The sequence below is a fragment of the Camelus bactrianus genome, chromosome 20 (genome assembly GCF_048773025.1).
Source record: "Camelus bactrianus isolate YW-2024 breed Bactrian camel chromosome 20, ASM4877302v1, whole genome shotgun sequence".
Taxonomy (NCBI): domain Eukaryota; kingdom Metazoa; phylum Chordata; class Mammalia; order Artiodactyla; family Camelidae; genus Camelus; species Camelus bactrianus.
This window is the reverse complement of record NC_133558.1, coordinates 22,649,792-22,676,606: the sequence shown is the minus strand read 5'-3', so window position 1 is coordinate 22,676,606 and position 26,815 is coordinate 22,649,792. Positions and strand designations below refer to the sequence as shown.

Here is a 26,815-nt window from a genome sequence, read left to right as displayed (position 1 = left end):
CCTAGCTTGAGACAATTAACCATTCTCTGCTTTATTTCAAGTACTTCAGGGGCAGGACTGAGGCTTCCTGGAGCTAAGAAGAGAACTAAAATTTGGAAGAGTGCCCTCAAACACCTGCCTCAAGTCTCCTGAGCTCCTGTTTAGCTCTATACCAGTACTCTACCCTCCAACTCTCTTCAACCCTTCTGCAGCAGTCCACCATGCCCAGTGATTCTCACTGCTCTAATACACACAGATTCTCCACCTCACGCAGGCTCTGCAGTCATGGTGTCTGCCTGCTGGCCTACACTAGGAAGTCATCCTAAAGTCAGTGAGTGGAGATGGGGCACAGAAGACGAGTTCATGGGAGAGGGCAAGAGGGACCTCTGTGGATAGTAAGAGGCTGCGCGGAGAATCAGTCTGTCCAACAGATGAAAGAGAAAGTGGTACTAAGAAATGTCCTATCATAGAAAGAGCCTGAGCTCTGGAACCAGTCAGTCCCAGGTTCAAATCCAGCCCTACCACTCTCTAGGGAGGCTTTTCTAAAAGGTTTTCTTATTTCTTCCTCTTTAAAATGGGGATAATAATACCTCCTCATATGGAGGCTGTGAACAGTTGATGAGATAATTTGTGTAAAGTACCTAATAAAGTATCCAATAAACAGTGGGTCCCCAATATATGGAAGCTGGAGATGATTAAGTATTTAATCACAGGTTCAGACAACAGATGCTTTAAGATTGTGCTATCTAAGATGGCAGCCACTAGGCACATGTGGCTATTTAAATTTAATTTAAAATTCAGTGCCTCGGTTACACTGGCCACAGGCCAAGTGCTCCATAGCCGTGTGTGGCTAATGGCTACCACAGTGGACAGCACAGGTATGGAACATCATAGAAGTTCTGTTGGACAGAACTGCTCTGAGAGTTCTGAATAAGGGATACTCTGCGCCTGAGTGGACCCAAAAAACTTTCTGAGGAATTGGATTCAAGTTTGCGTTTTGGAGGCTGGGTAAGTGTTAGAAGGGGAAAGAAGAAATTCCAAGTGTGGTTAAATGCATGAAGAAAGACAAGGCACCCTGAGGTTCAAATCCTTATTCTCTGTCCCCACATTTACACATGTACACATGTGTACACTCTGTCCCCCCACGGTGGGGAAAATATTTTTTTAACAATTAAAAAAATGTTTATATGTTCTTGTTGGGTCCCTAGAGGAGCATGGACTGGATGGTATCCCCCTTCCCTGTGAGCCTTGGAGGCAGGTACAAGGGCACTGTGCAATCTCAGCGACTGGTGATCATCCTGTGCATCCTGTGCATCCTGCTTTGAGCCCTCTTCTCCTGTGTCTCTCCATTCCTTCCCCAGCAGCCAGTTGGGTGACTTGGAAACTCACCTGGAAGCTCCTCCTCTCAGGCCATCTCAGAGGTACACACCTGTCTCTGAATCAGCTGGTGCTTCACTACGGTCTACGTCAGGCTATCTGAGCTCCCAGTTCTTTTCTTTACTGCCAATTCAATGTTCACCAGTACTAGAGTGGCTCTGGATGCTGACTGCAGCAACCTAGGCTTCCTGGAAGAGCCTTTAGACCCTTCAGGCGGTTGGGTTTTCACCACCATGTTAGCCCCCTCCCTCATTCCCCACTCTTAGTGCTTATTCCTCTTCAACACCTAACCTTTCAACCCCTTCAACACATTGACACATCTCATTCTTCACATCTGAGTGCAGTCCTTTCTTTTTTCTTGTAGCCACACTGTTCCCAGCTTCCCAAATCTGGCTCAAAATTGTCCTCCCAAAAGCTCTTCCTAGTAAACTCTATTCCTGCTGAGTTCCTGGTCCTAGGGGGACCAGTTTGCCTCAGCTCACTTGCAGCTATTACTGCATTGCTCTGCTAATGCTTTAAAGCCATTTCATGTGGCATGTCCAGCTTTCCTCACTTAGCTGGTCACTTGCCGAGGAAGGGACCCTTCAACTATTCGGATGGAATCTTTTAAAGCAGAACAGGCCTAAAACAGAGCTTGAAGTAGGGTCCCAAATTATCCTGTGTCTCCTTTTGCCAGTTCATTCTTTCAGAGCTCCCCCCATCACATCCACCCACTCAGTTTGTCCATGCAAGGTCCCTTCAGCACCCATGGGTACAGTCTCATCTTAGTTTGTTCTCTCAGGGTACAGGTGTTCACTAGTTGGCCTGACAAGCCAGTTGATGCTGTTGGGCATGATTGGTTTAGACCTGTGGCTGCATTCTGGGATTCCCTGGGGACCTGATTTTAAAAATGCTCATGTTTAGGCACTCTCTTAGACCAGCTGCACCAGGATCTCCAGGGTGAGGCTGGGCTGCGATCTGTCTTCCTTTTCTAGCTCAGGTAATGTGATAGACTATTTGCCCAAGCTGGGAAGAGACCAGGGGCAGCAACATGACAGAGTGTTTGAGAAAAGGGGTTCTGGAGTGGCTCTTGACAGTTCAAATGCCAGCTGTGTGCTTGTCTGTGGTCCTGGGCCAGCCTCTGAACTTACCTGCTCCCTCCTCTGTAAAAGGGAATGAGGCTTCCTCATGGGGCTGCCGTGAGTATCAAATGAGTTCATACTTAGCACAGCAGCCCAGGCATATAGTAAATGTTCAATAAAGGTTTGCTGTTTTTATTCCTTCTGACTTTATCCCAGTATCCTTTCTGAACCCCTCTCCCCTTACTCTTTATCAAAGCCCCATTTGAGGCCTGGTGTGGGGAGCATGTGATGGTACAGGGAATTTGGGGGAGACATATCCTTGAAGGTATCTGTGCCACTGCCTATTCTCGCCATGCTGGGAACTGCCCCAGAAGGAGGGGGAAGTGGGTGAAAGTTCAGTTGGGGACCAAAAAGCTGTCTTGCACAATCCTTTGTGAAGACTATCATTTTTTGCCTTTACCCCCACCCCAGGCACTGGGCTGGATCAAAAGCTGAATTGGGGGAGAATGGAGTCTGCAAAGATACCACAGGTGAGCCAGGGCCTCCCTGTCTCTCCCTCTTCTGGCATGAAAGCACAGGTCTGTAACTACAGTAGCTTTTCCCAGCATCATCTGACCTTGCTTCTGGATTTGCTTCAGTACTTAGCAGAGCACTCCATAAACTCTGCTAATGTTGGGAGGAAGGGTGGGATGGGGTGGGGGATAAAGGGTTAGAGGACAGACTAGAGAGGGTGGATTATTATACCACAGGCAGTCTAAGATTCCCTTCTGAGGATGAGGAAGTGTACCCCCAAAGGGGAGCAGGAGGACCCCCAAGGAAACACTTCATCTACTTTAAAATTTTGCCCAGGTCCAGCTCTGGAATAACAAGTAGCAATGAGCAGGAGTTTAGGCTGCCAATAAGCAGCTGCCTGTAGGTAGTCTGCCCTACCTTTATGTTATCACAGTAGTTACCTTACTGCTCACAGTGGGTGGGGGGAATTGTGGGCAAATCTGCTGGGCCCAAGGAGGAGGTCCAAAGCAGCTTGCTTGGCATCCTAATGCACCCACAGGGCTGTGGCATCCTTCTTGCCTCAGCCAGGTTAGTCCAGGATGTCTACTGTGTCTACCTCATTCCTCTATTTTGCTCTCCAGAAATGCCTTCAAACCTCATCTGTCATTGAGGACCCAGTTCAAGTGCCTCTGCTGGGAAGCTACCTTTGACCGCTGCAGCCTTCTCTAATCTACTCTTTCTCTTAACTCTGGAGGCTTTGACTGTCAGGTTCTCTGATCGCCTGACCAATCCCCATGACTATTTTGTGATGCCTCTTATATGCTACCCTGCAACACTATTTAACTTTTGGTTTCTGTGTATTATCTTCCTGCTGAAGCCGTAAGCTCCCTGGGGCCACAGGTTCCAAATCTTTGAAACCTATAGAGCGGCTATAAGAGAATTGAGCATATTCACTCAACCATTCAACAAGTAGTTATTGAGCATTTGCAACATGCCAAGCACTGTGCTAGGCACTGGGCATTCAGCAGTGAACAAGACAGACTAATGTACTGAAAGCATTTAGTAAATATTTGCTAAACAGATGAGTGGATGGAGGGATAGATGGTTTGGTGGGTGAGTGGATGAGGTCCATATTGTGGCAGCCTCTCTGTTCTGTGTTACTGCAGAGAAAAAGGTCACTTCTTTACTGTCCTGTAACCTCACAGCTGTTCTGGGTGGAGGGCAGTCCCAAGAAGTTTAGTTTTAAGGATAGGGAAATAAGAAATTCAGAGGAGGGAAGATACTCACTTGAAGGTGTCTCTTTGGTCATGCTGAAGCCAGAAGGGGCTGGGACCAGCAAATCTAGGATAGGATTCCTTGTGAATCCTATAGAATCCACAGGATCTCAGGGTTTTCAGATGTTATCTGGGGCTACTCAGGCATCTCTTCAGAGCATCCTTGTCTGACAGATGTTCTCCAGCCTCAGTGCTAACACCTGGTGACAGGGCACCAGGGGCCACTCAAGTGGAACAGGGCCAGTTTTTCTTTGCTGCTGCTGGTGGTTCCTGTATCCTTTCCTCCAAGTTGCCTCCCACATCCAAGTAACATCCAAAGTAGAACCAGCTCAAGCTTTGGCCATGACACCCCAGTCTGCAGCATGTGCACATACATGGACCTGTGTGTGTGCGCATCTGCTCTACCTCTAGATCAACTAGAGAAACTGGTGGAGCCTGGCTTCCCAGCTTCAGCTTCTCAGGCTGTCTTCCCAGTTAGGAACTGTGCTGTGACCTCAGCTGGAGCCTAGACCCATCCTTGGCCTGGAGAGAGTCCAGGAAACCACACAGATGGAGACAGAGTACTGTCTTCTTTTTTAAAAAGTACGCTTCCCTCTTATATAAGCTTAGCCTGCTCAAATGAAGAGCCAGGAAGAGCAGTTGGTGCTTGGTGACTGGGGAGGAGCCAGGATGGACCTGATGGCTTCATCACCCACCAGGGAGCCTGATGAGTTACTCTTTGAAGTCCTACCTTATCCCCAGTCCAGCTCCTTGCTCATTGAATGGATCCCTAAATAGGTAAGAGTTTTCTCCGTTTCAGTGTGGACTAAACCAACAACCCTGAGTCAGAGGTCTTTAGAGGATGGGTAGGATACAAGGGAGTAAAGAACAGAACATGAGAGAGATAGAGGCAGGGAGTCAGGCACGTTCCAGTTTCATGATAATCAATTTTCTCTCTCCAAATTGGTGGAAGAAATAACAAGATAAAAAATGATGGTGGCAGATGACATTTAATTCCCTTAAGTATGCAGAGCTCTTTTATGTGGGTTATTTCATTTGGTCCTTAAATGGTCCTATCTCTTACCGTATAGATGAGGAACAAGCCCAGAGAGGGTATCTTGGGAAAGAGAAAATGGCCGAGTGCAGAGCCAGGAGCCAGGTTTTCTGACTCACAGTCCAGTGTTCTCTCACTATACATTGTCCTTTATAAACACTTGAGGGAGAAATCCATGCCTTAGTTGTCCTTGTGCCTCTCCCACCCCAACTCAGTGCTTAGTTCAGCATGAAGCAAGCATCCAGTGCCCAACCATGGAATAGCCTGGAACTGACATTTGGATGTTCCTGGTAGGAAGTCAACAGGAGGCATGCAGATGCTCTGAGGCTTTGGGCATGGGAGCAGCAGGGAGGAGAGCAGGGCTGGGTGTGGGCAGGGAAGGAGGGTGGCTCCACATGGTGGGAGCAGACAGAGTTGCAGGGAGGAAGGGGTGGGCAATGCAGCAGTGGGCAGGTGTCTCCTGCCCTTGGATTCACTATGCTGGGCCAAGCAGCTGGTTAGAAACAAAAACAAACACCAGGGATACAGGTTCCTGCTGTTAACAGCTTCAAACCGCCAGAGGAAAACTCCAAATAAATATAATTAGAAACTTGTAAAAACGTCCTCTCTGTAAACCTGCTCCCCAGGGTCTACCTTTTCAGCGCCCCCCTTCTCCCAGCCCCCCCATGCCCACATATCCTGACACTCCACCCTCACCCAGGAAGTCCTTAGATGTTTCCTTATTGTGGATCTTCTCTCTTCTCTCCAGCCCAGCAGCTCTTGCCCAGGTCTGTCCCTAGCTTGTTACCATCAGTGACCAGATGCAGACAGCCCCAGGCTTAGGGCTCTGAAATCCAAACCCCACAGCTGTCTAGGGCTGTGGTCACAGCCACAGGGAAACCATAGGTAAGAGTGAGGGCCACAGCACCCTATTTAAGGGTCATCATTTTGTCTGTAGGGCCGAACTGCAAAATCCAATGGCAACTACAAAACAGTGCCTTGGTCTGAAAAGGGGAGATGTCTAGGCTGGAGCAGAATACAGAGTGCTAGTCCTGGAACTGAGAATGTATGGTGTAGGACCAAGAACTGGGGCCCTCGGGCCTTGCCCAGATAGTATTCAGTTCTCAGAACACAAAAATTCCCCAAAGTTGCTGGATACACACACATTCACACACACACTTATTCTGCAGGGGCTGTTTCCAGGAGGAAATACCCCACTTAAGGGTACAGTAAGAACTATCAGGTACATGGACTCCAGGAAACTGGGGTAGGGAAGAAAGGAAGAGTAGCCACATGCTGTAGACCTGGGCAGGGAACATTGAAGCTGGGCCCAGGGAGCAAAGGGCATGAGATTCAGGCGAGCAGCCTGGGGAGACCCGGCTGCAGGACTGGGGCTTGCAATAGTGTTTTCTACTTTCAGCAGGAAGGATTTCGAAGAGATGTGCAGAATCTCAGAGCTGAAAGGGACCCTACTTAAACTCTAGCCCATATGTGAGTGAGGAAGAGGATTTCAGTTATTTCCTCAGAGGCTGCATTCCTCAGGCTCCGCATTTACCTAAACCCGCTGGTACCATCCTCCCCACCCCATGGCATTTGGGGCTGGCGTTATGTGGGTGTGAAAAGAAGACAGCAGCCTGTCTGGTGACAGAAGGGCAAAAGGGGTGAGGAGAAAGTCCACATCCCCTCTTAGCCCAGGCGACTAGCTCCCTACCCCTCAAACATCCCTGGGTTGGCAGTTGTATCACTTTCCTCCAAGGACCAGCAGTCCCTCTGTTTCCAGACTCCTGTCTAGTAACTGAGCCTGAAGAAGCTGTCCCCAGGTCTGGGCCTCTTGCGGGCACTGCCAGCCTCAGAGTAGCTCTGCAGTTTCCAGCCCTGACAGGGACTCTTTCTTACAAGCGGTCATGTGCTAGGGGTGCGGGACGTCAAAGGAGGCCCACACCCTAACACGCGGGGACCAGAGCCGGGGGCAGGGACTGGGGTTAGTGCAGGCAGCAAGTTCCTTTACCTCTGTCTTCTCAAGAGGGTCTGAATCCATCTGTTCCCTTCCCCCACGTTCAGTTCAAGGCATGGGACCAAGCCATTCCACTTCTTTACTTCTCCAATGAAAATAAAATGCACGTTGCCCGCTTCCTTTTTCCTCTCACCAGAGCACTACACACACACACACACACACACACACACACACACACACCCTGAATCATGCACATGCATGCTCACACACACACATACACACACACCCCTGAATCATGCACATGCACGCTCACACGCCCCAGTGAGTGCACACCTAGCATTCTCAAACTCACACCCAGGGCTGGCTCCTTTTACAACAGGTCCCAGACGCTCACATCTCAAACCGGTTCTCATGCTCTCAGATTCCTGAAGGTTTCAGGAAACAATCTTATTTAGGGGTTGCTGATAATTTTCTTCTTTCTCTGCCTGTAGTAGTTCTGGCCTTGGTGTCTTCTAGTCCTCTCTCTCATTCCACCCTGCAGAGACTCAGGAGATGAGGGGTAAGAAGTGGAAAAGTTCTCCCTTGGCTCTGGGCTCTCCCCCCGACCCCTTCCCTAACATGTCACTGAGAGAAGAGAGGTCAAAGGGATTCCTGAGGAATTTCTAAGCAGTCCACCCCCCTTCTCCACCCTTCTAGAAAAATGAGGGGTGGGAGTCAGGCTTAAAGGGAACTGATTGAGGGTCAGGCTCCAAGAGAGAGGGCTGCCTCTCCCTTTCTCTCCCCAGCGTGGCCTGGACGGGCACGGGCACAGCCGGCTGCCCACGGGGCCACCCTCACCCGCTGACACGGTTATGGTTTTCATTTCATATTTTGGAGGGAGGGGTTAGGAGGAACAGTCCCCTCACTGTAAGAGCTGGCCACAGGAGTCCAGGGAAGCGGGGAGGAGAGGAAACAGCCACATTAAAGAGGAAGAGAGGGGTGGGGGAAAGAAAGAGAGAGACACACATACACCCAGACAGAGACCCGGAGAGACACACCAAGACAGAGAGACACTGTTTGCTGCCAGATGAACGCGCTCAGTCCCAGGGATGGTGTTACTGGGAAACTCTAAATACATGACTTTATCAAAATTCTATCCCTAATGAGAGGAGAAAACAACCAGGTAAACTAAACTGCCAGGCTGGCTTTCCCTGCCCGCCCTGGGGACAAGTTTTCCCCAGGAGGCCAGGAGACCTTTTCATTCAGCTGTAACCTGAGCCCTATGCAAGGATTAGGTCTTTTTAACCACTGTTGCACCCCCCCCCCCAAAGCAAAGCAAATTAATGCTTTTAAGTTAACAATTATCCTGGTTATCCAGTCTGTCTACTTTAAAATACACAGACAGACACTTGAAAAACACTCAAAACCATGTATCCTCATGCTCACTCATTCGCTGTCACAAAAGCTTACCCACTCACTCATCCACACACAGTTCTCAAAGACATTAAAACATCTGTACACATGCTTAACAGCTAAGTCACAATAAACACATACACCCAGCTATGTCACCTGTGGGTGACTGTGTGAACCTCTCTGTCTCACACACACACACACACACACACACACTCACACATTCACATATTCACCTGCATACTCAGGGCTCCCTGCCTTGTCCATCCCCTCCTCTCCATTTCACACCACTTTGTTTCCCCCCTTCCCCCCCACCACCCTGCGAATCTCTGGAGAAAAGGGACAGGGGCCCAGATATCCCTTGAGGTACAGTAACTCTGTGCAAGATACTTGCCAAGAGTATCTGTATTTTAAAGACCTGCTAGAGCTTAATTTAGAAGCATGTGGCATTAAAAACACACCTTCTGGCACTGGTGATATCTTGGAGATATGTTTGGGAGCAAGGGATGTCCACAGCACCGTCTATGGGTAAGGCTGCCTTGCTCGGTCAGTACTTGTCCTTCCTGCAACATTGGCCTGCAGATTTGGGACCAGAGTCATCCCTCTAACCTAGCAAACCTGTTGTTAGACAATCTCCAGCAGACCAGGTTGATAAATTTCCTGAATAGTGGGGTTTAAAGGTAGCTGAAATGACAGGCTTGGAATCTATGCTGAGTTAAGACCAGAAGGAAGATGCAAAGCTAATTTCAGCCCAGTCAGAACAAGTGTGGCCCAAATGTGAGATAAGCGGTGGATAAAACTAGTCTGTAAGTTCCTTGAGGGCAGGGGCCTCCACTCTGGCTGTATTTCCCACAGCACCAGCAGGATGAAATGAAAGAGGGAGTCCCTGAAGTGCCTTGAAGAGATTCTGAGTCCTTCTGTTGCTGAAGGATAGGCTGATCCCCCAGGCTTGAAAGCCTTGGCTTGATGGCACCTGTCTCTTCTAGGAGTCTCCATCTGCTCCAAGAACGCCTTTAAATATACTGTGTGCTCCCCCTTATGCCCTCAGTATTAGAAGGCCACTGCAGACACTGGCTCCAACTTGAAAGAGGCCCTTATCTTGTCTCTAGATTACTACATGAAATCTGTTCCTTCCTTCAGACTAAACTCCCTAGCTAATTCCATGTTATGAGTAAGTCAGAATGTACTACAAAAGCCAGCTTTGTTTATGAAAACACAAGCAAATCCACAGTGGGAGAGGGGCTGCTCCCAGGCTGGGGGTGGCAGTGGTAGCAGGCTGTCTGGAACCAGGACTAGAGAAAAGGGAGTTTGGAAGGGGTGGGGGTGGGCTCTGATATTTGACAGCCAAGGGTCTCTAGTGTTTTGGTTCTGTTAAAGGACAAGTTTGAGAGGGAGGGAGTAGTTGAAGAGGCAGTGTTTGGGGAGAAGAGGATGGCACTGATAATAGCACCTTCCTTTAAGAGAATGCGAGCCTATCCAGGGCACAGAGCAGCTTAAGAGTCAAGAGCTCAGGCCCTGGGACACAGCGACCTGACTGCCAGAGACTCAGGTTTCCCCAGCTCCCAAGTTCAACTTTCAGTTCTGGCCCAGTCACCTCCACACCCCAACTTGGCTTCAAGGAGCCCCCAGGACAATAGGCAGAATCATATTCTCCTGGGCAAAGCTTTGCCAGGAGGAATTTTCTTTTTGTCCATATAAATCTTTTCCTGGGTGAGGACACGATGGGGGAAGGGTGCAGCAGAAGGTCAAGGGGGAGGGGAGACTGTCCCCAAGAGAACTGTAGCCCACCAGCCTAGTTTCTGCCAGCACAGCCTTGGGACTGGCCAGGCAGTGAGCCTGGGGTCAGGGGTAGGGGCAGGAGGGCCTCTGTGTCTCTAATTCCTAGAGGGATCTGTCAGAGCTCCCCAGCCTGGAATTTTACTTTGTTATTTTAATACAATTCTGACCTGGATTTAAATGGAATTGGAAACCCGAGGCTTTAATAAATAAATATTATGATAAGAAATGAAAGCCATGCAAGACGAAAGAGATTTCCCCCTAAAGAGGCAGAAACGGGACATTCTTGCCGAGACCAGCGTCAAAGAAATATTCTTCTCTTCTTCAGCCCTCTACCATTCAGTGAGAAACGAGCTGGTTTTCTGGTTTTCCATAGAAGACCCTATTTTTCTTGACCATTTTCCTTCTGATAAGACAAGAACTTCGAAATTTCTGTCTAACTCTGAGGAGGTTTGGGGGTGAGGGGAAGAAATATATGGCATGGCTGAAAAAGTTTTCATTCTTTCAGTCTCTCCAGGCCAGAACTTAAGTTTCTGGCAACGTTTGAGAGAAGGGAAGATTCCCTCTCGTACTTTTGGAGGACAAGAAGTCTTTTGAAGATGCTGGGGTGGCAGTGAAGTCTGGCAGAATTCTGAGATGCGTGGTCACTTCAGCCTAGGACCTCCCAAACTTCCCACTCATCCATGCGGCGCCTGGCCCGTCCAGCCTTTCGCCTGGGGCGCAGCGCCCAGAGGTCAGGTCCCCCGCCGTGGAGTGCGGGTACACAGTGCCAGGTCCTGACAGCAGCACGCTTCCCAGCACCTGCCCTGCCCCTCGGAAATCGCGCCCCCGCCTTCGGGCCCCGCAGCCCAGGCAGCCCCGCGGCCGCGCGCGCCTCCTTCCTTACCTTGCAAGGCTTTGCTGTGCTGGGCGGCGCGGGCGTGGACCAGCAGGACAAGCAGGCAGAGTCCGGGCACGCGCCCGGAGCCCATGGCTGGAGCTACGGGTGGCCGGCAGCCGGGGCCGGTCTCGCAGCCCGTGGAGGGCGGAAGCGGGCCAAGCCCCCGCGCGCCGGAGGGGGGAGGGGAGGGGGCGCCCTGCCGGGGCCGGGCCGGGGGCTGCGGGCGCGTACCGCGGACCGCGGCGCCCTCGGCAGGAGGCTCCCGATGCTGCCGGCTTCTCCCGGCCCGACGCCGGGGAGAGCTAGGCGGAGCGTGTGACTAGGCTGGGGGCGCCCGGCGCCGCTGACGGAGGGGAACCCCCGCCCTCTCCAAGCCCGGCTCCGCTAGCGGCGGCGGCGGGGCTGCTCCGTATAATCCCACCCAATTCCCAGCTTCGCCGGGAGAGAGCTGCAGCCGGAGAGCGCGCAGAGCCCGAGCGAGGGACCTGAGAAAGGGGAGGGGAAACGCGGAGCCAGAAACACGCCCTTTCTGCCTCTCTTTCTTCTTCTCTCGCTCTTTCTCCGTCTCTCAGGCTCCGTCTCTTTTTCTTCTCCTTTCTCCTCCTCCTCCTCTTTCTCCTCCTCTCCTCGCTCCTTTTCGTTTTCTTCCTCCTCCCCCCACCTCCTCCTCCAGCACCACCACCTCCTTTTTCGTGCCCTTTTTTCTTTCAAATGGGGCCTCGGCGCGGCGGCCGCTCCCCCTGCGCGCCCGGGCGCGGCTGCCCCCTCCCCAGGCTGCCGGGCCGCTGCCTGCAGGAATTTACAATCCGGCGCTGGGGGAGCGGGCCCGGTCTCCATGGAGACGGCTTCCCCGGGAGCAAGGAGGTCAGGCGCAAACCGCGCACAATCAATGGATCAATGCAAGCCCTGCTCCGCTCCAGACCAAATAGCACCCGGCTTCGGCTCGTCCTAGAGAGGAGAGCCTGGAGGAAAGAGTTGGGGAGCTAGGGTGCGCCCCCGCGCTCGCACGCGATGAGGGCCGTGCGACGCAGGTTTGCACGCAGGTTTACGAGAGGAGACAAAGAGAGCGAAGGGTGTCGGGGAGGCCGGGGAGGACCGGATCGCACGGGCACTCAGGCATGCCCGCCGCCACGGCCCGATACGCGGGAGACAGCCACACAGGACCTCGAAAAACTGAGAGCGGCTCAGACAACGGGCCGAGTTACACCCTCCCAACTCTTACACACTCTCCCCCCATTCCCCTCTCTGGACTCAATCTTCATTTCTAGTGCTGAGTACACTTTAATTGAGGACCAAGAAGAAAGTATCCTTCCCTCAGCTGAAACTGCCAGCTCCAGGGCAGACTCCCTTGCAGTTAAGGCGTTGGAGATAGCTCGCTGAGCACCCTATCCCTATAGACCTGAGCTCATGTATAAAACTCTCATGCGCTCAACACATGGGCAAAAGCTAACCCATAGAAACCTGCCTATGTGTGTGAACACAAAGACCCAAAGGTAAGCACAGCATTCTCCTCCAAACCTGACCTACCACCTTCAAGATGTGGTCCTGACCAGAACATTCTTAAGCCTTCATCCTTCCAACTTGCACGGGCAGAAAAGGAAAGATACATGATATTTTTAAAACTAAGGGCAACGTTTGCCAAAGAGCAGTGTCCCTGAACCATGGACAATGCCTCCTGGTGCATTTACCAGCTCTGCATCTTCTTTCTTTACATCCCAGGGGAAAGAGGAAAGACCTCTTGAAAGGTGGTAAGAGCTTTGGAGTATGGAGCTTTGGTCAGAATGAGACTGCCAGGCCCTGCGCAGTTACTTATTCTTCAGAGCAAATCTTCTTCAGGGAAAAGACCGTTCGAACCTAGACTAACCTCACAGAGCCCTCAGGGTACCAAGGAGGAAGGAACAATGACCAGTATCTCCCTGAAAATAACTCAGTTCTTAGACCCTTGACACTAGCAGCCCTCATCAGCTAGTGGACTTTGTCAAAGGCTTCCTTAACCCCTAGGGAGAAGAACTGAGCCCTTCTTTCCCTAGGGATTGAGTAGGAGGATGCAAACAGATTCAGGTATTTGGGTTTCTTGTCTGCACTCTATCCTGGGATGACAATTACCTTTGGGCAAGTCACACCTTAATGGGCCTCAGTGTCCTCATCTAGAAAATAAGAGGGTGGGTTAGCTCAGTGGTGGGAAGGAGACAGTGCCCTTAGGAAGCCTGGGGAAGGAGAGTTTGAGAACCTCTGCATGACATGAAAGATGATGGTTGGGATGGGGGCACTTGGATCGTGGAAATGGTGTGGAGGCCATGAAAGTTTGGGTCAGATGATCTCTGAGGTCCCTTTCAGTCCTGTCACTCTAGGATCCCTCCCTCCTTCATTCCATTTGTAAACCTCTCCCCTTGAAGCAGCTTTGCCTGCTGCCACCAATTATGTGTAGGGCTGGAGGACAAGTGCAAACACGCCATCCTCTCTGCCCCAAACAGGAGAGTGGTTTAAAAAGAAAAAAAGAAAAACAATTGGAGGTTGCCAGACAGTACCTGATCTACATGGGGGCACAGAGGGCTGATTAGCCCCCCAAGGCAGGGAAGGGAGATTGCACAGTCCTTGCTTTGTCTCTGCCTTGCTTTGGACACTGGTGTAAGCTCCTCTGGGTCCCGAGGGAGGAGGGCTCCAGCCCACCGTCTAAACCACAGGTGAGGTGGTCATGTAGGAGATTCTGTATGGGCAGATTAATAGGTTATCTCCGACCTTCTCTCCAAGTCAGCATGATTTCCTAAGTATGACAGTGCCTGACTTGGGAGGGAGAATGGGTTGCCCCATCTTAACTACTATATCTCTGGGAGGGTCAGTGTCTTTTACTCTAGTTTCTTTCTTCTTATTTTTTTTTTCATTTTCTTCCGTTCATTTCCTCTGCTTCTCTAGGAAGGTGAGCTTTCTCTACATCTGGGCAGAAGAGGCAGTTCCCTGCCCTGCTCCCCTCATCCAATCTAGTTCCACCCATCCCTGGCCGTTCAGGGAATTCTATAGGAGCAGAAACAGGTCTTATATCACCAGGGTATTGTGCACTGGGGTGCCGGTCACATTGTCCTCTGCCCTGTCCACTTCTGCAGGGACTCACAACTGAAAAATGACTGAGGAAGACAACAAGGAAGGAATAATGAGGTGGCACTTGCAAGTGCTACTACAAAAGCAGCAGCATATGCCTTACCCTAACCGGCAGGGGCAGAATGTTCCTGGGTTCTCTGGGCCTCCCACGCTCACCTCTCAGGCTGCAGTTTGCTTTTAGACTTTACTTTCCTTCAGGGATACCTCTGACATTCATTTCATTCTAATTTCTCCTGCGAATGTCTAAGGAGAAGATGGGGCTGGGGGACCCATAGCTGATATATCTTGGTTCTTTTTTTTTTTTTTCAAGTATTTTATTTATTTATTATAGTATTATTCATTTTATTTTCACAGGGTGGGGTGTGTGGGGAGATAATTAGATTTATTTATTTTTAGAGGAGGTACTGGGGATTGAACCCAGGACCTTATGCATGCTAAGCATGTATTCTACCACTTGAGCTATACCCTCTCCCTTGATATATCTTGGTTCTGATCCTGCATCTAAGGATACTTCTGCCAGAGCACTGCCACATTCAGGGAATTCACCTCCCCTGCCAGGTCTCCTTCCATGAGCCTTTGCTTTTTGTCTCTGCTCCTCAGCTTCCCCATCTCTAAAATAAGTCCAGTGACTATCTAGTAGTAGTAATGGAGAACAGGTACACCTTGAAACTAGACTACTCCAAGGTCAGTGTTGGGCCAAGCATTTCCCAGCCATCTATCTATTTTGGGTGAGTTATTTCATCTCTCTTGAGCCTCAGCTTCCTCATGTAGAATAAAGAAAGGTGTGCTCATACAACCTCATAGGTGAGGTGGACATCACTGTCTAACTCTAGGGACTCTAGAGTGAAATAAACCTGCAGTTTGTATTTCAGCTGTCTGACCCAGGTCAGTTACTCGATCTCAGTAAGCTTTATTTTTCTCTTCTGTCAAAGGGAATAAAAACACCTGACTCATAGGGTCATGGTGTTAAATTAAATGAGATCATGAATGGAAAACCCTTGGTACATAGTAGACATTCAATAGGTGGTGGCTATTGTTGTTTTTTCTACCACTTTTCAGAAGGAACAAAGGCCACAAGTATTGGATAGCAAAGGTATAGTAGTGCCTGGGAAGGAACAGTCTTGTCCCAGACTAGACTTTAATGCAGCTGGGTGTGAGTGCAGCCAGCTAGTCTTGATTCTCACCACCCTCCATAGGTTCCTGTCTGTCACACAATCCTACTGAGAAGGTTCCCAAAATGCCATGCGTTCAAGCACACTGTCCTTGTCAGCAGCACTTCCAAATGGGAAAGCGGAAGGCCACGGACCTACCTGGTAGGGTAGCTCTGGAATCCCTCTATCCCTACCACCTTGCACCTCCTCCCCTGCCTGAAGAAGGCACAGACACTCTGAGACACACATCAGAGTGCACCAACTACCATCTACTCAGTGCTCTTCTCTGTTCCAGGCACTGTCCCAGGCCCTCCACCATAAGCCTAGCAGGCAAGAATTGTTAGCCTCATTTTGTTGATGGGAAAACTGAGGCTAAAGTAGGTCAACCTGCATGGATGACCGACTAAGAAGAGGCAAAGCCAGGACTCGGGGCCCAGGCCTGACTCTGAAATATATATGCCTCCTCTGTCCTCCATTCTGCCTCCTCTGAATCCACATTATTGCTACTATTACAGTTTAATGATTTGGAGCAGACCAGCCCCAAGTGGTGTGAGGGTCACAGACCAGCCCCTTCACATACAAGAGGTAGTAGGGCAGTACCCTTGCTCGGGAGGCTCATACAGGAGTAGAATTTCAGAGGACTTTAGCCATCACCTTTGATGACAAGAGGTCAAGAGACTGCCCTCAGTCATACAACATATTTAAGAGACAAAGCTCAAAGCAGAATCCATGTCTCCCCTGACTTCTGACTCCTGGATCAGTGCTCCTTAGCCTGTACCCCGAGCTGCCAGTCCCCCTCTTCCAGTTCTCTTTTCCTGATGATTTGATCAGTTAGGAATCCTATCAAGTGGCATATGGTACTTATCTCATATCCTCCTCCCAACACACTGTCATAGGCCCTCTAGAGTGTACAAAAGAAATAGAAAATGTGGTCCCTGATCAAAGAGGTATACCAGCACCAGTATATGATTCCAGAGCCATTCGCATCACAAGGCAAATCCCCCAAACGCCCTGAGTCTTGCTAGGAGGGCAAGATTTGTATATGCAAAACAGTATCCAAATGCAACATCAAGCGATTTAGACAGAGAAGGTGAGAGAAAGTCAGAGGAAACAAAAGTTGATCATCCAAGAAGACTCTGTGGACATTAGGAGGGATTTGAGCTGAATCTTGATGGCACTTAAAAAGAAAGAGATGGACGAGATAGAAATATAAACAAAAATCTGATTGATGGAGAGAGAGAGAGAGAAAAGAATCGAACAACAATAAAAGAAATAGAAGAAAGGAGTGGGGAGGATCATACTAGGTCAGTGGATGGGTTGACCCTGGTCAGTCCTTGTTTCCCACCTGTCCAGGATGGCTGAGGAGCAGGTTGGCCATATAAACAGAAGATTGGAAGTAACACTCTCTCTCAAAGTCTGTTCTGGCCTTGGGATTCTGGGAGTACCTTGTTCCAGGGCCCTTGGTTTTGTCTTTATGGAAAGGTCCACTGGCAGTCCTGCCGGGACTTGGTGGGCTAGGGGTGTAGCCTGGTCTGAGCTGCCCACACCTGTTTCAGCCTCTCTACTTGGGCAGCCCTCTTGGCCCCTCATCCCAGTGTCCTCCCAGCCCTTCCTCCCTGCCCACCCCCACACCTGAATCACTTTGCCACCTGCTTCCTCCCCACCTGCTCCCTGGCTCCTTCCATAAAGGAAACAAAAATCTCCAACCTGCCAATTGGCATCAACACTGATGTGTGATTCCAGACTTCTCCACATCACAAGGCAAGTCTCCAAACTGCCCTGAGCCTTTGCTCTGTCCCTTTCTACACAGCTGCTCTTCCAAACTTCAGATTCCCTTCTGCCAACCTCAGCCCCCTTAATTTTTCAATGAGCGCTCTCAACTCCTGTTTCATTGAGAAGCCAGAAGCGACCTGGCATGAGCTGCCTATCTCCCACCCACCCTCACCGTCTCCCTCCACTGCTGGAAAAAGGGTCCCTCCTTTTACCAAGGCCAATCCCACATCCATGTGCAGGGATCCCCTTTCCTCTTGCCCCTACAGGGAGCTGGTGCTGTCAGTTATCCTCTCCCTCTCCGGAATCTCTCACTGCAGCTCTTTCTCCTACAAACACAGTGTAACCTGTGGCATCCCACAGTAGCAACAACAAACCTCCAGACCCCGCTGCCTCTTGTCCTTCCAGTCTCCTGAGCTTCTAAGAGGAGGACTCCTGCTCTCCGTCTCCACTTCACTGCTTCTTGAACTCCTCACCCTTGTGCAGTCCAGCCCAGGCCCACTATCACCCCTCTGTTAGGTCTCCACTGACTTCCACATCTCCATGTCTGGGGCTGCCTGCCAGCCCTTATCTAGCCTGGCCTCCCTGCATTATCAGAAGCCTCTGAACATTTTCCTGTCCCTTCTTGGAGTGTTTTCTTTTCCTCTGTACCCTGCCGGCCATTCCCCCTCCACTGGCCTCTTAATGGCTTCTAGCTTGGCTCTTTTCGCTTCTCATACGTGACCTCCCCAGGGACTCTAACCCAGGGACAGCAAGGGTGGAGGAAAGAATATCTGCTTTGTGGTCGGATGATTCTAAGTTTAAATCCCAGCCCCAACAATGGGTGCATTTGAGCAAATGTCTTAACTTCTCTGAGCTTCAACTTCCTCATCTAGAAAATGGGAGGATAAAATTCTGAACTTGCAGGTTGTGGGAGGATTACTGATAAGTCGTGTGGAAGTTCCAGCACAAAGTTAGTGGTCAGTTTGCCCCATATTGTGGAGCCTCATGGCTCCAGCTACCACCAGTGTGCTGGTGACGCCCAAATCTGTGCCTCAGCCCCCACTTTTCTTCTAGCTCTGATTCTATATGTCCAATTTCAGATCTATATCTCCAGCTCCCTCCTCTCTTTTCTAACTAGTCCTATATTTTTGCCTACTTACAGATATTTCCATTGGTATTTGTCAAGATCACAAGCTGAACCAATCCTGAACCAAATTCACTGCTCCTCTCTGCACTCCCCGCCGACCTGTCCTTTACCTAATCTCCGTCTCGGGGTTAATGGCTCCATAACCCACTCAGCAGTCTCATCTGGATTTCTCAGAGTCTGAGAAGACTCTCTCCTCCTCCCTCATCTAACAGACCACCAGATCCTGATGGTGGAGCTTCTGAAACCTCCCTCAATTCCATCTCTCCTCTCCACCCCTATGGCCACTGCCTCAGTTCAGGTACTCAGTGTGTCTCTGTGGAACACTGTCTGATAGGGTTAAATTCCAGCTCCTTAATGTGACATCCATGGCCCTCTGTGCCTGTCCTGACCCCTTCTCTCCAGTGACATTTCATGTTTCTCTTCTGATATCACCATCAGTATAATCAAGCCACACCATGCCTGGCACATACCATGTTCTTGCCAGCTGGAAAACCACTACTACCCTTCAAGATCCAGCTTAAATGTACCTTGTTTATGAAGTCTTCTTACTGCCCCAGCAGGCTTGGAGCTCAGTGGTCCTTGAAACCTACCCCCATGATGGCCCTAACCATGCTGTTCTGTAATGGTCTGTTTCCCTTTACTAGTCTGTCAAACCTTTGAGGGGAAGACCCATATTGGTCACCACTGTATCCTCAGCCCCAAATGTATGTCTGGCAATAACTGTGCTCAATGAATACTTGCTGAATGGATGAAAGAATGAAGGAATGGTGAGCTCATGGGAATCCCAAGGAGAGGTAGAGCATCTCCTGACCTGCCTCTCTGCCTCCCACTAGCCTGAGAATGCTTTGGGTTGCCTAAAGGACTGGTATCAGTAGAGGGTATTAAATGGAGGAGCAGTGTGGAAACGCCAAGATGAAGAGAGACCACAGAGATGCAGGGGACCCAGGAGGGGACTCTTCTGGCCAGAGACTCTGAGGTTCTGGAAGACAAAGAAGCAGAATTGGAACCTTCCAAGCTGGAGCTCAAGATCTTCCTAAAGGTTTGCGGAACTGGATGATGGCAGTTTGGATAAAGCAACCAGAGGGAAGAAACTGGGGAGAAAATTGGTAATCAGAGACCTGGGACCAAGGTGGATGGGGTGGGGTCCACAGGCAGTTTCCTCATCTGAACCTTGAGGAAGCAGACTCAGGAGGCAGAACACTCATCATCTCTACCCCTTCATCAAAGATCTTTCACACTGATGCTTAAAATCCCATCATTAAAGATAAGTCCTTTGAGCTAAACTTGTGTTCCTTGGGTCCCAGATACAAATATCCCTGTGAGAGAGGGTGGCAGGATTAAGCCTTTGCCAGTTAAAATGTTAGTTATCAGTTGAAACCATAAGGAAGATGTGGCAAAGGAGGGCCTATAGGGACACTCATAAGGAACTTCCCAACTTTGCTGAGAGCTGGTTTGGCTTTGCTTCTCCTGCCCTTTTTCCCTATGGCTCTCCTCCCCCAGATCCCATTGGGTTCCCTCCCCAGAACAGAAGATGGAGAGCTGGAGGAGGACCTTTCTGTCTAACAGTATAATTCCTATTGGTATCCTGGATTAAAGAAAGGATGGGTGGAGATTCTGAGGCAAAGTTCAAGGTGTTAATGAACCAATTCATCAAGCAAATTGCTATAAACCAAAACTCAGTTCCCCCAGTAGCTTCTATTATAGTTTCCAAAAAGGGTTCTTATAGGACTGAGAATTCTTTTAGAAGCTGAAAACCCGTAGCTTGGAAGGGGTTGTGTGCTTATGCTGAGTGTTGATACCCTTAGAAAAGTTTGCCTCCCTTGTTTGGCAAGAGGCTCTCCCCTCTTCATGCCACCACTTCTCCTCTGTCTTGGGTGGAGAGCTGTCCTAGGCATCATGCCAGGCTGGCTCAGCAAAAGTTAAGGGGCATCACAGCCAGGCTAAGATTCCTCGCTGTCTCGACCTTGTCCTGCAAAAATCAGTTGGCAGGAAGCTTCAGTGCACTGGAGGAAAACAAGTCATGAGACTGACTCAGGTCTAAGAGCTACTGAGGAGAGAGAGAGACTCATTCTAGTCCTCTTCTGCCCTCACCCGCCCCTCCACGCCCTGGTCCAGTCCTGTTGGGAGAAATTCGGTTGCTTCTTTTTGGCCCACACAAGCTGTAATGCTCCTTTTCACCAGTAGGTGCCGCCGTCTAACATACCATCCTCCAGCCCTTGGTGAAGTCCTGAAATCAGACCTTGGGGAGCCTACTCAAGGAACCCAGTGCCTCAGACAAATTTACAAATGAAATTTTATAAATGAGATACTCCCACATCGGTAGAATTAATTGTATGTGGGTTTCTTTATAACCACAGACTCAGTTTTTAATGAGTTTGACATTCATTGTGCACTATGTGCCAGGAACTTAAAGGATACGGGAATTCAAAGATGACATGGTTTCTCTTTTCAAATTCATAATTAGGTAGGAGAGAGAAATTTGCATCTAAATAATTAGAATATAAGGCAGAATGTGGTAAATGCCCAAATACAGAGGTGCCAGCGTCAAATTCTAATTAGGGCATAAAAGAGATTAATTTCAGCTGGAAGCCTGGGGAAGGCTCAGAAGAGGAGAGGGTTTAAAGATGACCTCAAAGAATACATACAATTCCCATACGTGGAGTTGGGTGGAGAGGGTGAGGGCTTTCCAAGTGGTGGAAGTGAGGTGAGCAAGGACTTAGAGGGGGAAATGTCTGCTGGGAATTAATAATGTGGTTTGACCAGAGATGAGTACTTGAGGTGGTGGTGGGAGATCTGAAAGGTGGGATGGGCCAGATGATGAAGAGCCTGTATCCACCTGATGCTAAGGGGTTGCGGTTGTTACATAGGCTCCAGGACCCTGACGACTTTGAAGCAGGGCAGCGGCGTAGCTGACTCACGTCATGAATTGGCTTTCTATTCTCTGGGCCTTATGTACTCTGTAGTATTTCTTCAATGTGTAGTGAATTTATTTCATCATAGATGCAGGAAGAGAACAGAGAAGGGGGGAAAGGGGACAGAAAAAAAAGTGAAAGGGAGGGAAATAATGGATAGAAGGAGAAGGATGGAGGAGGGGGAGAAAGAGGAGGCAGCAGAGAAGGAGGCAAGACAGACTCTGTCCTGGGGAGAGGCTCTGCTCTGGAGCTGCGCTCAGGGAGCTGTTTGGGCTTTTCCAGGCCAGCAGCCTCTGGCTCCAGGCCCTGCCGACCACAGAGGACAATGTGAGGCGGTCTTGTTTGGTGATGTGTTTTCTGCTGGCCCTGTTTGTTTGTTTTCTGTTTTTCTGGCAGTGGATTGTCTGGGGTAGAGAAGGAGGAGGAGGGTCAGGGGTATAGCTGGCATTGACAGTGGTCCCCAGGTCAGGCTCTGGGCTGGTGGGATCCTTTAGTGGGGGCTTGTGGGCATGGGAGCTGGACTTTTAATGTCCCTGGGAGGGGCTTCCATATGGGAGCCCAGAGCCAGGTGGCCTACCCAAGCCCAGAGATGGTTTGCCCCAAGCTCTTTGTCCCTGTCTTTCCCTACCCCAGCAGGAAAGAATTAGTCCTTGAGGCTTGGACTCCTTGCTGTGTAGCCAGGATGTCGTCCTGGGCTGGGGAGCCTATGGGGGTGGCAAGGGCTGCCACTTTCAGCTCAGCACTGGGGGCCACAGGGGAAGTCCATGTGAGCCAGCCTGCTCCCAAGTCCTGATGATGAGTCTGGCTTTCTCTCTCCTGTCCCACAGCCTTTGGAATCCAACCTAATGAGCACTATTAAAGCTAATGAAATGCAATGATCCCTCCGTTTGCTCAGTTACAACTCTTTATGAGATTGTTCCCTCTTACAGAGGAGATTCATTTGAACCACCAGGGCTCGGCCTTTGTCTCCCTAATTTTTATTGGCCCATTAACAAGAGCAGATGCTCTGGGCTGACCAGGAATATCTGGTATGGGGTCCCAACAAGCCCCATTGGGTCAAGTCTCAGGTGGCATTTTGATTCCAAATTAGCCTTAAAATAGTCCCTGTTACCCTACTCACTTCCAAACCCAGTTTTCTATGTAGGTACAACAGCGATGTGGGAAGATTTTGCAAGTTAGGAGGTGCCTTACCATCCTCTTTAGAATGTGTCTCAATCCACTGATAGAGTCACTTCCCTACTAAGAACCCAGTTTGGCTTAAGGGTTTTACTCCCTATTAAAACAGAAATGTACTGAACCTTGTTAGTCATTTCAGTGTTGGTGTGAATTAGTTCATAAGGTCGTGGATAGGCGTTTAGGGGATCGGGGAATCTCCTATACTGTAAACAAGCTTTTATTCTCAGTGTTCATTTTTTCAGAGGGAGGTTTTCAATAGCTTTCTTCAACATTTTCATGATACCCTTGCCCCCTCACATACAGTTTAGAAAGCTCCATAGAAGTGGAAGAGGAATGTTTCATAACGGGGGCACAGAAGACAAACTCTTCTACTTGCCCCATTTGCTTGGCCAGCCCTACACCACAGAAGGTACTAGTCCCCTCCTCCTTTGGAGATATTTCTTCCACAGACTTCCCACTGTCACCACGGCTCAATCATATCTTTCCTAAATCTTAAAACCAACCTCAAGTTGGGGGGTGGGGCAAGAGGAGAGCCCTTTAACTCTGTTGATTTACATGGCAAGGCTGTAAATGATAGGTTCTCATGCTGATGTAAATACTCATAAAGTCATTGTAAGTGCCGGGCATCACATGCCTTGGGTGCCCAGATCCTCTGCAACCTCGTACAGGCCTGGCATTCAGGAGGTGAGGAAGGAGGAGAATGCTGAGCTGGCAGCAGCTGTCATGACAAGGTCCCAGCTGTGACTGTCGGGAAAGAGGGCATGTTTGGAGCTACTCTCTGAAACCCCTCGTCCTCCCCTACAGAGCAAATGGCCTCTGCACATTGCTGCCTCAGAATGGCTCCTCTTTTGCTCAGCCCATCTGACTATTCTTGTTAGTTACAGCAGTGTCATCAGAAGGCCACTGTTAAAATACAAAGGGGCTTCTTGGGAAGATGAGTTGGGCTGGTTGGCTGATTGTCACCCAGTAGAAAACAGAGACCCCAGACCAGGAAGGATAAGGTTTGGGATACATGGAGAGAAGTTTCCAGCAGATCAGTGTAACAGCTGGAGGATGGTAATTTAAATGGCCTTCCAGGTAGTCTCCCTGATTCCAATATTGGGCTCTGAGGGTCTATTTTTCACATGGCAGCTGGAGTCATCTTAAAGCAGAATTTCACAACCTCAGCATTATTGGCGTTTGTCATGGGGCTGTCCTGTGCATTGTTGGATGTTTAGCAGCAGACTGGCCTTTACCCACTAGATGCCAGTAGCACCACCCCCACAAGCTGTGACAACCAAAAATGTCTCCAGACATTGTCAAATATCCCCCTGGAAAGGGTAGCAAAACTGCACCTCCCCCATCCCCTGCCCCATTGGGGATTTCTGTCATAAAGTATAAATCAAGTCATGTTGTTCCCTGGTTAAAATCCTGCAATGTCTTCCCATTGCTCTGAGAATGAAATACAGCTGCTCAGGTTGCCCTTCAAGGCCCTGTAGGGGCTAGTCTTGCCTCCTGCTCCAGCCTGTCTGCTCTTGTCTGCAATCACTCTTTAGCCACATGAGATTTTTATTTATATATATATTTATTTATATATATATATATATATATAGTGCTGAAGTGAAAGAAAAGCCACACTTCTCCTTTTATTTGTGATTTATAAATTAAGCCGCAAAAGAAAGCCCAAATAAAAATTGCATAAATTACCCTTAGGAATCAAACAATATTTACCATATACTTTCATTTTGTACATTTTTGTTTCCACTAAAATATTATAAAAATGAGACTTGACTTTGTGTGTGTGTGTGTGTGTGTGTGTCTTTAACACACTAAGTTTTAGGTGTACCTAGGTAAGCCAAGCTTTTTCTTGGACAGGGCAAAAGATGCAGAGACACTGTCAAATTCGGGATGTATTTTGGAAGCCTTTTCATACACTCTTATGACAACTTATGAACACTTGACTTACACAATGCCTTACTTTTGTTTTTCCTATCTCCTCCAATAGAATACAAACTCCATCAGAGCAGGGACCTTGTCTGGCTTGTTCACTATTGTATCCTCATTATCTCCCTGGTGCCCTGAATCTGTGGAATGAATGACAAGGGTGGCAATATTTCAGAGAGGGAGAGGGACACTTCTGGAAAGTCAAGGGAAGATTTCTTGGGCATACTGAGCCTTGAAACTTGTTGGATAGGAGGAATGGAGGCTAGGGAGGGAAAAAAATGTGTTCTGGGAAAGGGCTTAGGGGATGGCAGAAGCAAAAGCCCAAAGAAAGCCCAGTGACCAACATGTACTGCAATTGACCCAAAGGACATGTAGGCAGCAGAAACTCCTCAAGGGGCAAAAGGACAAATCTGGTGTGAGTATGATTTTTGGTTTAGGTGGATCCAGGGGTGAAGAGCTTGAGTCCCTTGATAAGGAAGTGGGGAGAGAAGTCAGCTGAATTGGAGCCTGGTGAAACTAGGAACAAACTAGGGAAGATTTGGTTGCTGAGCCTGGAGGCTGGATGCAGCTGAACCTGTGAAAAATAATGCTTATTCCTCTCATGATATCTGATGTTGCTGACCCCAACTGCTTGGATCTCCTCAGACCCCTCGAACCAGATCTGTGGCCACTAGGGAAGTCAAAGGACTGACCAGACAAGTGAGCCTAGACCAGTGTGGAGAGCCCTGGGACCCAAATGGGAGAGGCCTAGGGCCTGGTTCCTTCTTCCCTCCCTCTCTTGCTGTGTGGCCTTGCTCAAGGCATTGGATTGCAATGGACCTCTGTGTCCTTCTTTTGGAAAACAGAGTTAACAATACCTGCCCCGTTCAGAGGAGAAATGAGGTCATGTTTGTGCAGCATTGTGAGCTCACTGGAGACAATGAATGTATTCTTTCTAACAGTAACAATAATAATCATTACTGTAAATCTAACCAGTAAATATCTCCACAAAGCTGGAGTTGGGCCCCTCAGTAGGATAGCAATTAAAGTTTAAAAAAAAAAATCTCTAGATGTGGAAATTTTCTGGCCCCATTTTGATCTTTGGGGTTTGCAAAGTTGATATCACTGTGGGAGGGAGAGAGGCCTGCAGCAATCATTCATTTCAATTCCATTCAGTTGTACTTATTGTATCTCTCTTGTCCTTGAGTTATGCCCAATGGGTTTTGCAACTTCTCATCTTCCTTCAGTCCAAGGAGAAAAAGGTCCCTTATATTCCCCATCTCCACACCCGCCCAGTGTCCCATTCACTCATGGAAAGAGTCATCTGGCTGTTAGAGATCCTGGGTATTTGGGCATTGGCCACAAACTAGCCTGCAAAGTAGGTGATAGATTTTGAGTACTTGAGCCTCATTCCCACCCATGCCACTAAGTAGGCTGATGACTCCTAGTGGAGCTGTGCATTCAAAGCCCTGAGAAGCGGGGCCCATGGATTCTCAGGTGATTCTAATGCAGCCTGCCAGCGCCTGTATGAATTTGGGAGCCACAGGTTTAGTGTATTAGTTATAAAATGGGTCTTCAAGGAACAGAGTGATGCTTATACAAAGGCATCATTGAAGTTTGGGTCAAGCTGGCAGAAGACCCTTTCTCCTGCCCCAATCCACAAAATGACAGAAAACTATAGGAAAACAAACAAACTATATTACAGTGTGAGAAAACAAAAGAGAGCCCTCAGCATATCAAAACCATTGGGTACCAGAAAGATAAAGAAGAAATAGCATCAACACTATAAAGAAAGAAAATTGGAGGAAACCATAGCTAACACATATGAAGGAGAAGACCGCTGTGGAGGAAAGAGTGGTTTAGGGGTGGAGGTGGGGCCCTAAGCCTGAGACAACAGACTCAACATAGCCAGAGCAGGTCCCAGAAGTGTTTCTTGCTGCTTCCTGACCTGTGTTCTGTAGTTGGCAGCAGACAATTTGCCCCAACGTGCTGGGGTTGGAGAGGCACAGCAACACTCCAAGAAGCAACTGACACTCTGAGAGGGAAATAGGGAGTCCTCATTCAGAGAAAAAGCTGTGAGCAGGCCATTCCTCTCTCTCCCATCCTCAATAATCACTGACAAAGCTATAGTGAACACTAAGCTGGCAAATGGATATTTTCAGACAAAAATGAGCAGAACATCAAGAATCACTAAAAATGAAGGGAAAATAAAACTATGGTACAGAGGAACTCTAAACCAGTACTGTCCAATATAACTTTCTATGATGATGAAAGTGTTCTATCTTTGAGCTGTCCAGTATGTTTGTAGTCACGTAACACATGTGGCTAGTGACCACTTGAAATGTGGCTGTTGCAACTGAGGAACTGAAGTTTTAATTTAATTTTAATTAGTTTAAATTTAAATAGCAATCAGCTACTATATTGGATAGCACAGCTCTGAACTTAACATACAGAAGAGTTAACACCGAAGAAAAAGAGATAATAG

At 48.9% G+C, this 26,815-nt stretch overlaps 2 protein-coding genes across 6 annotated transcripts in view; one reads left to right on the top strand and one right to left on the bottom strand.

Moving 5' to 3' along the window:
* Positions 1-12,118, bottom strand: part of SCUBE3 (signal peptide, CUB domain and EGF like domain containing 3) — a 37,344-nt gene extending 25,226 nt beyond the window's left edge. Inside the window, exon 1 of one of the 5 annotated variants that reach the window (XM_074348534.1) lies at positions 11,201-12,118. In XM_074348534.1, the coding sequence (XP_074204635.1) occupies positions 11,201-11,285 (85 nt within the window). In that variant the 5' untranslated portion in view covers positions 11,286-12,118. The remainder of the gene's footprint in view (positions 1-11,200) is intronic. The other 4 variants (XM_074348532.1, XM_074348535.1, XM_074348533.1 and 1 more) reach the window with 4 other exon arrangements.
* Positions 1-26,815, top strand: part of TCP11 (t-complex 11) — a 132,202-nt gene that overhangs the window by 30,089 nt on the left and 75,298 nt on the right. The window lies entirely within an intron of this gene.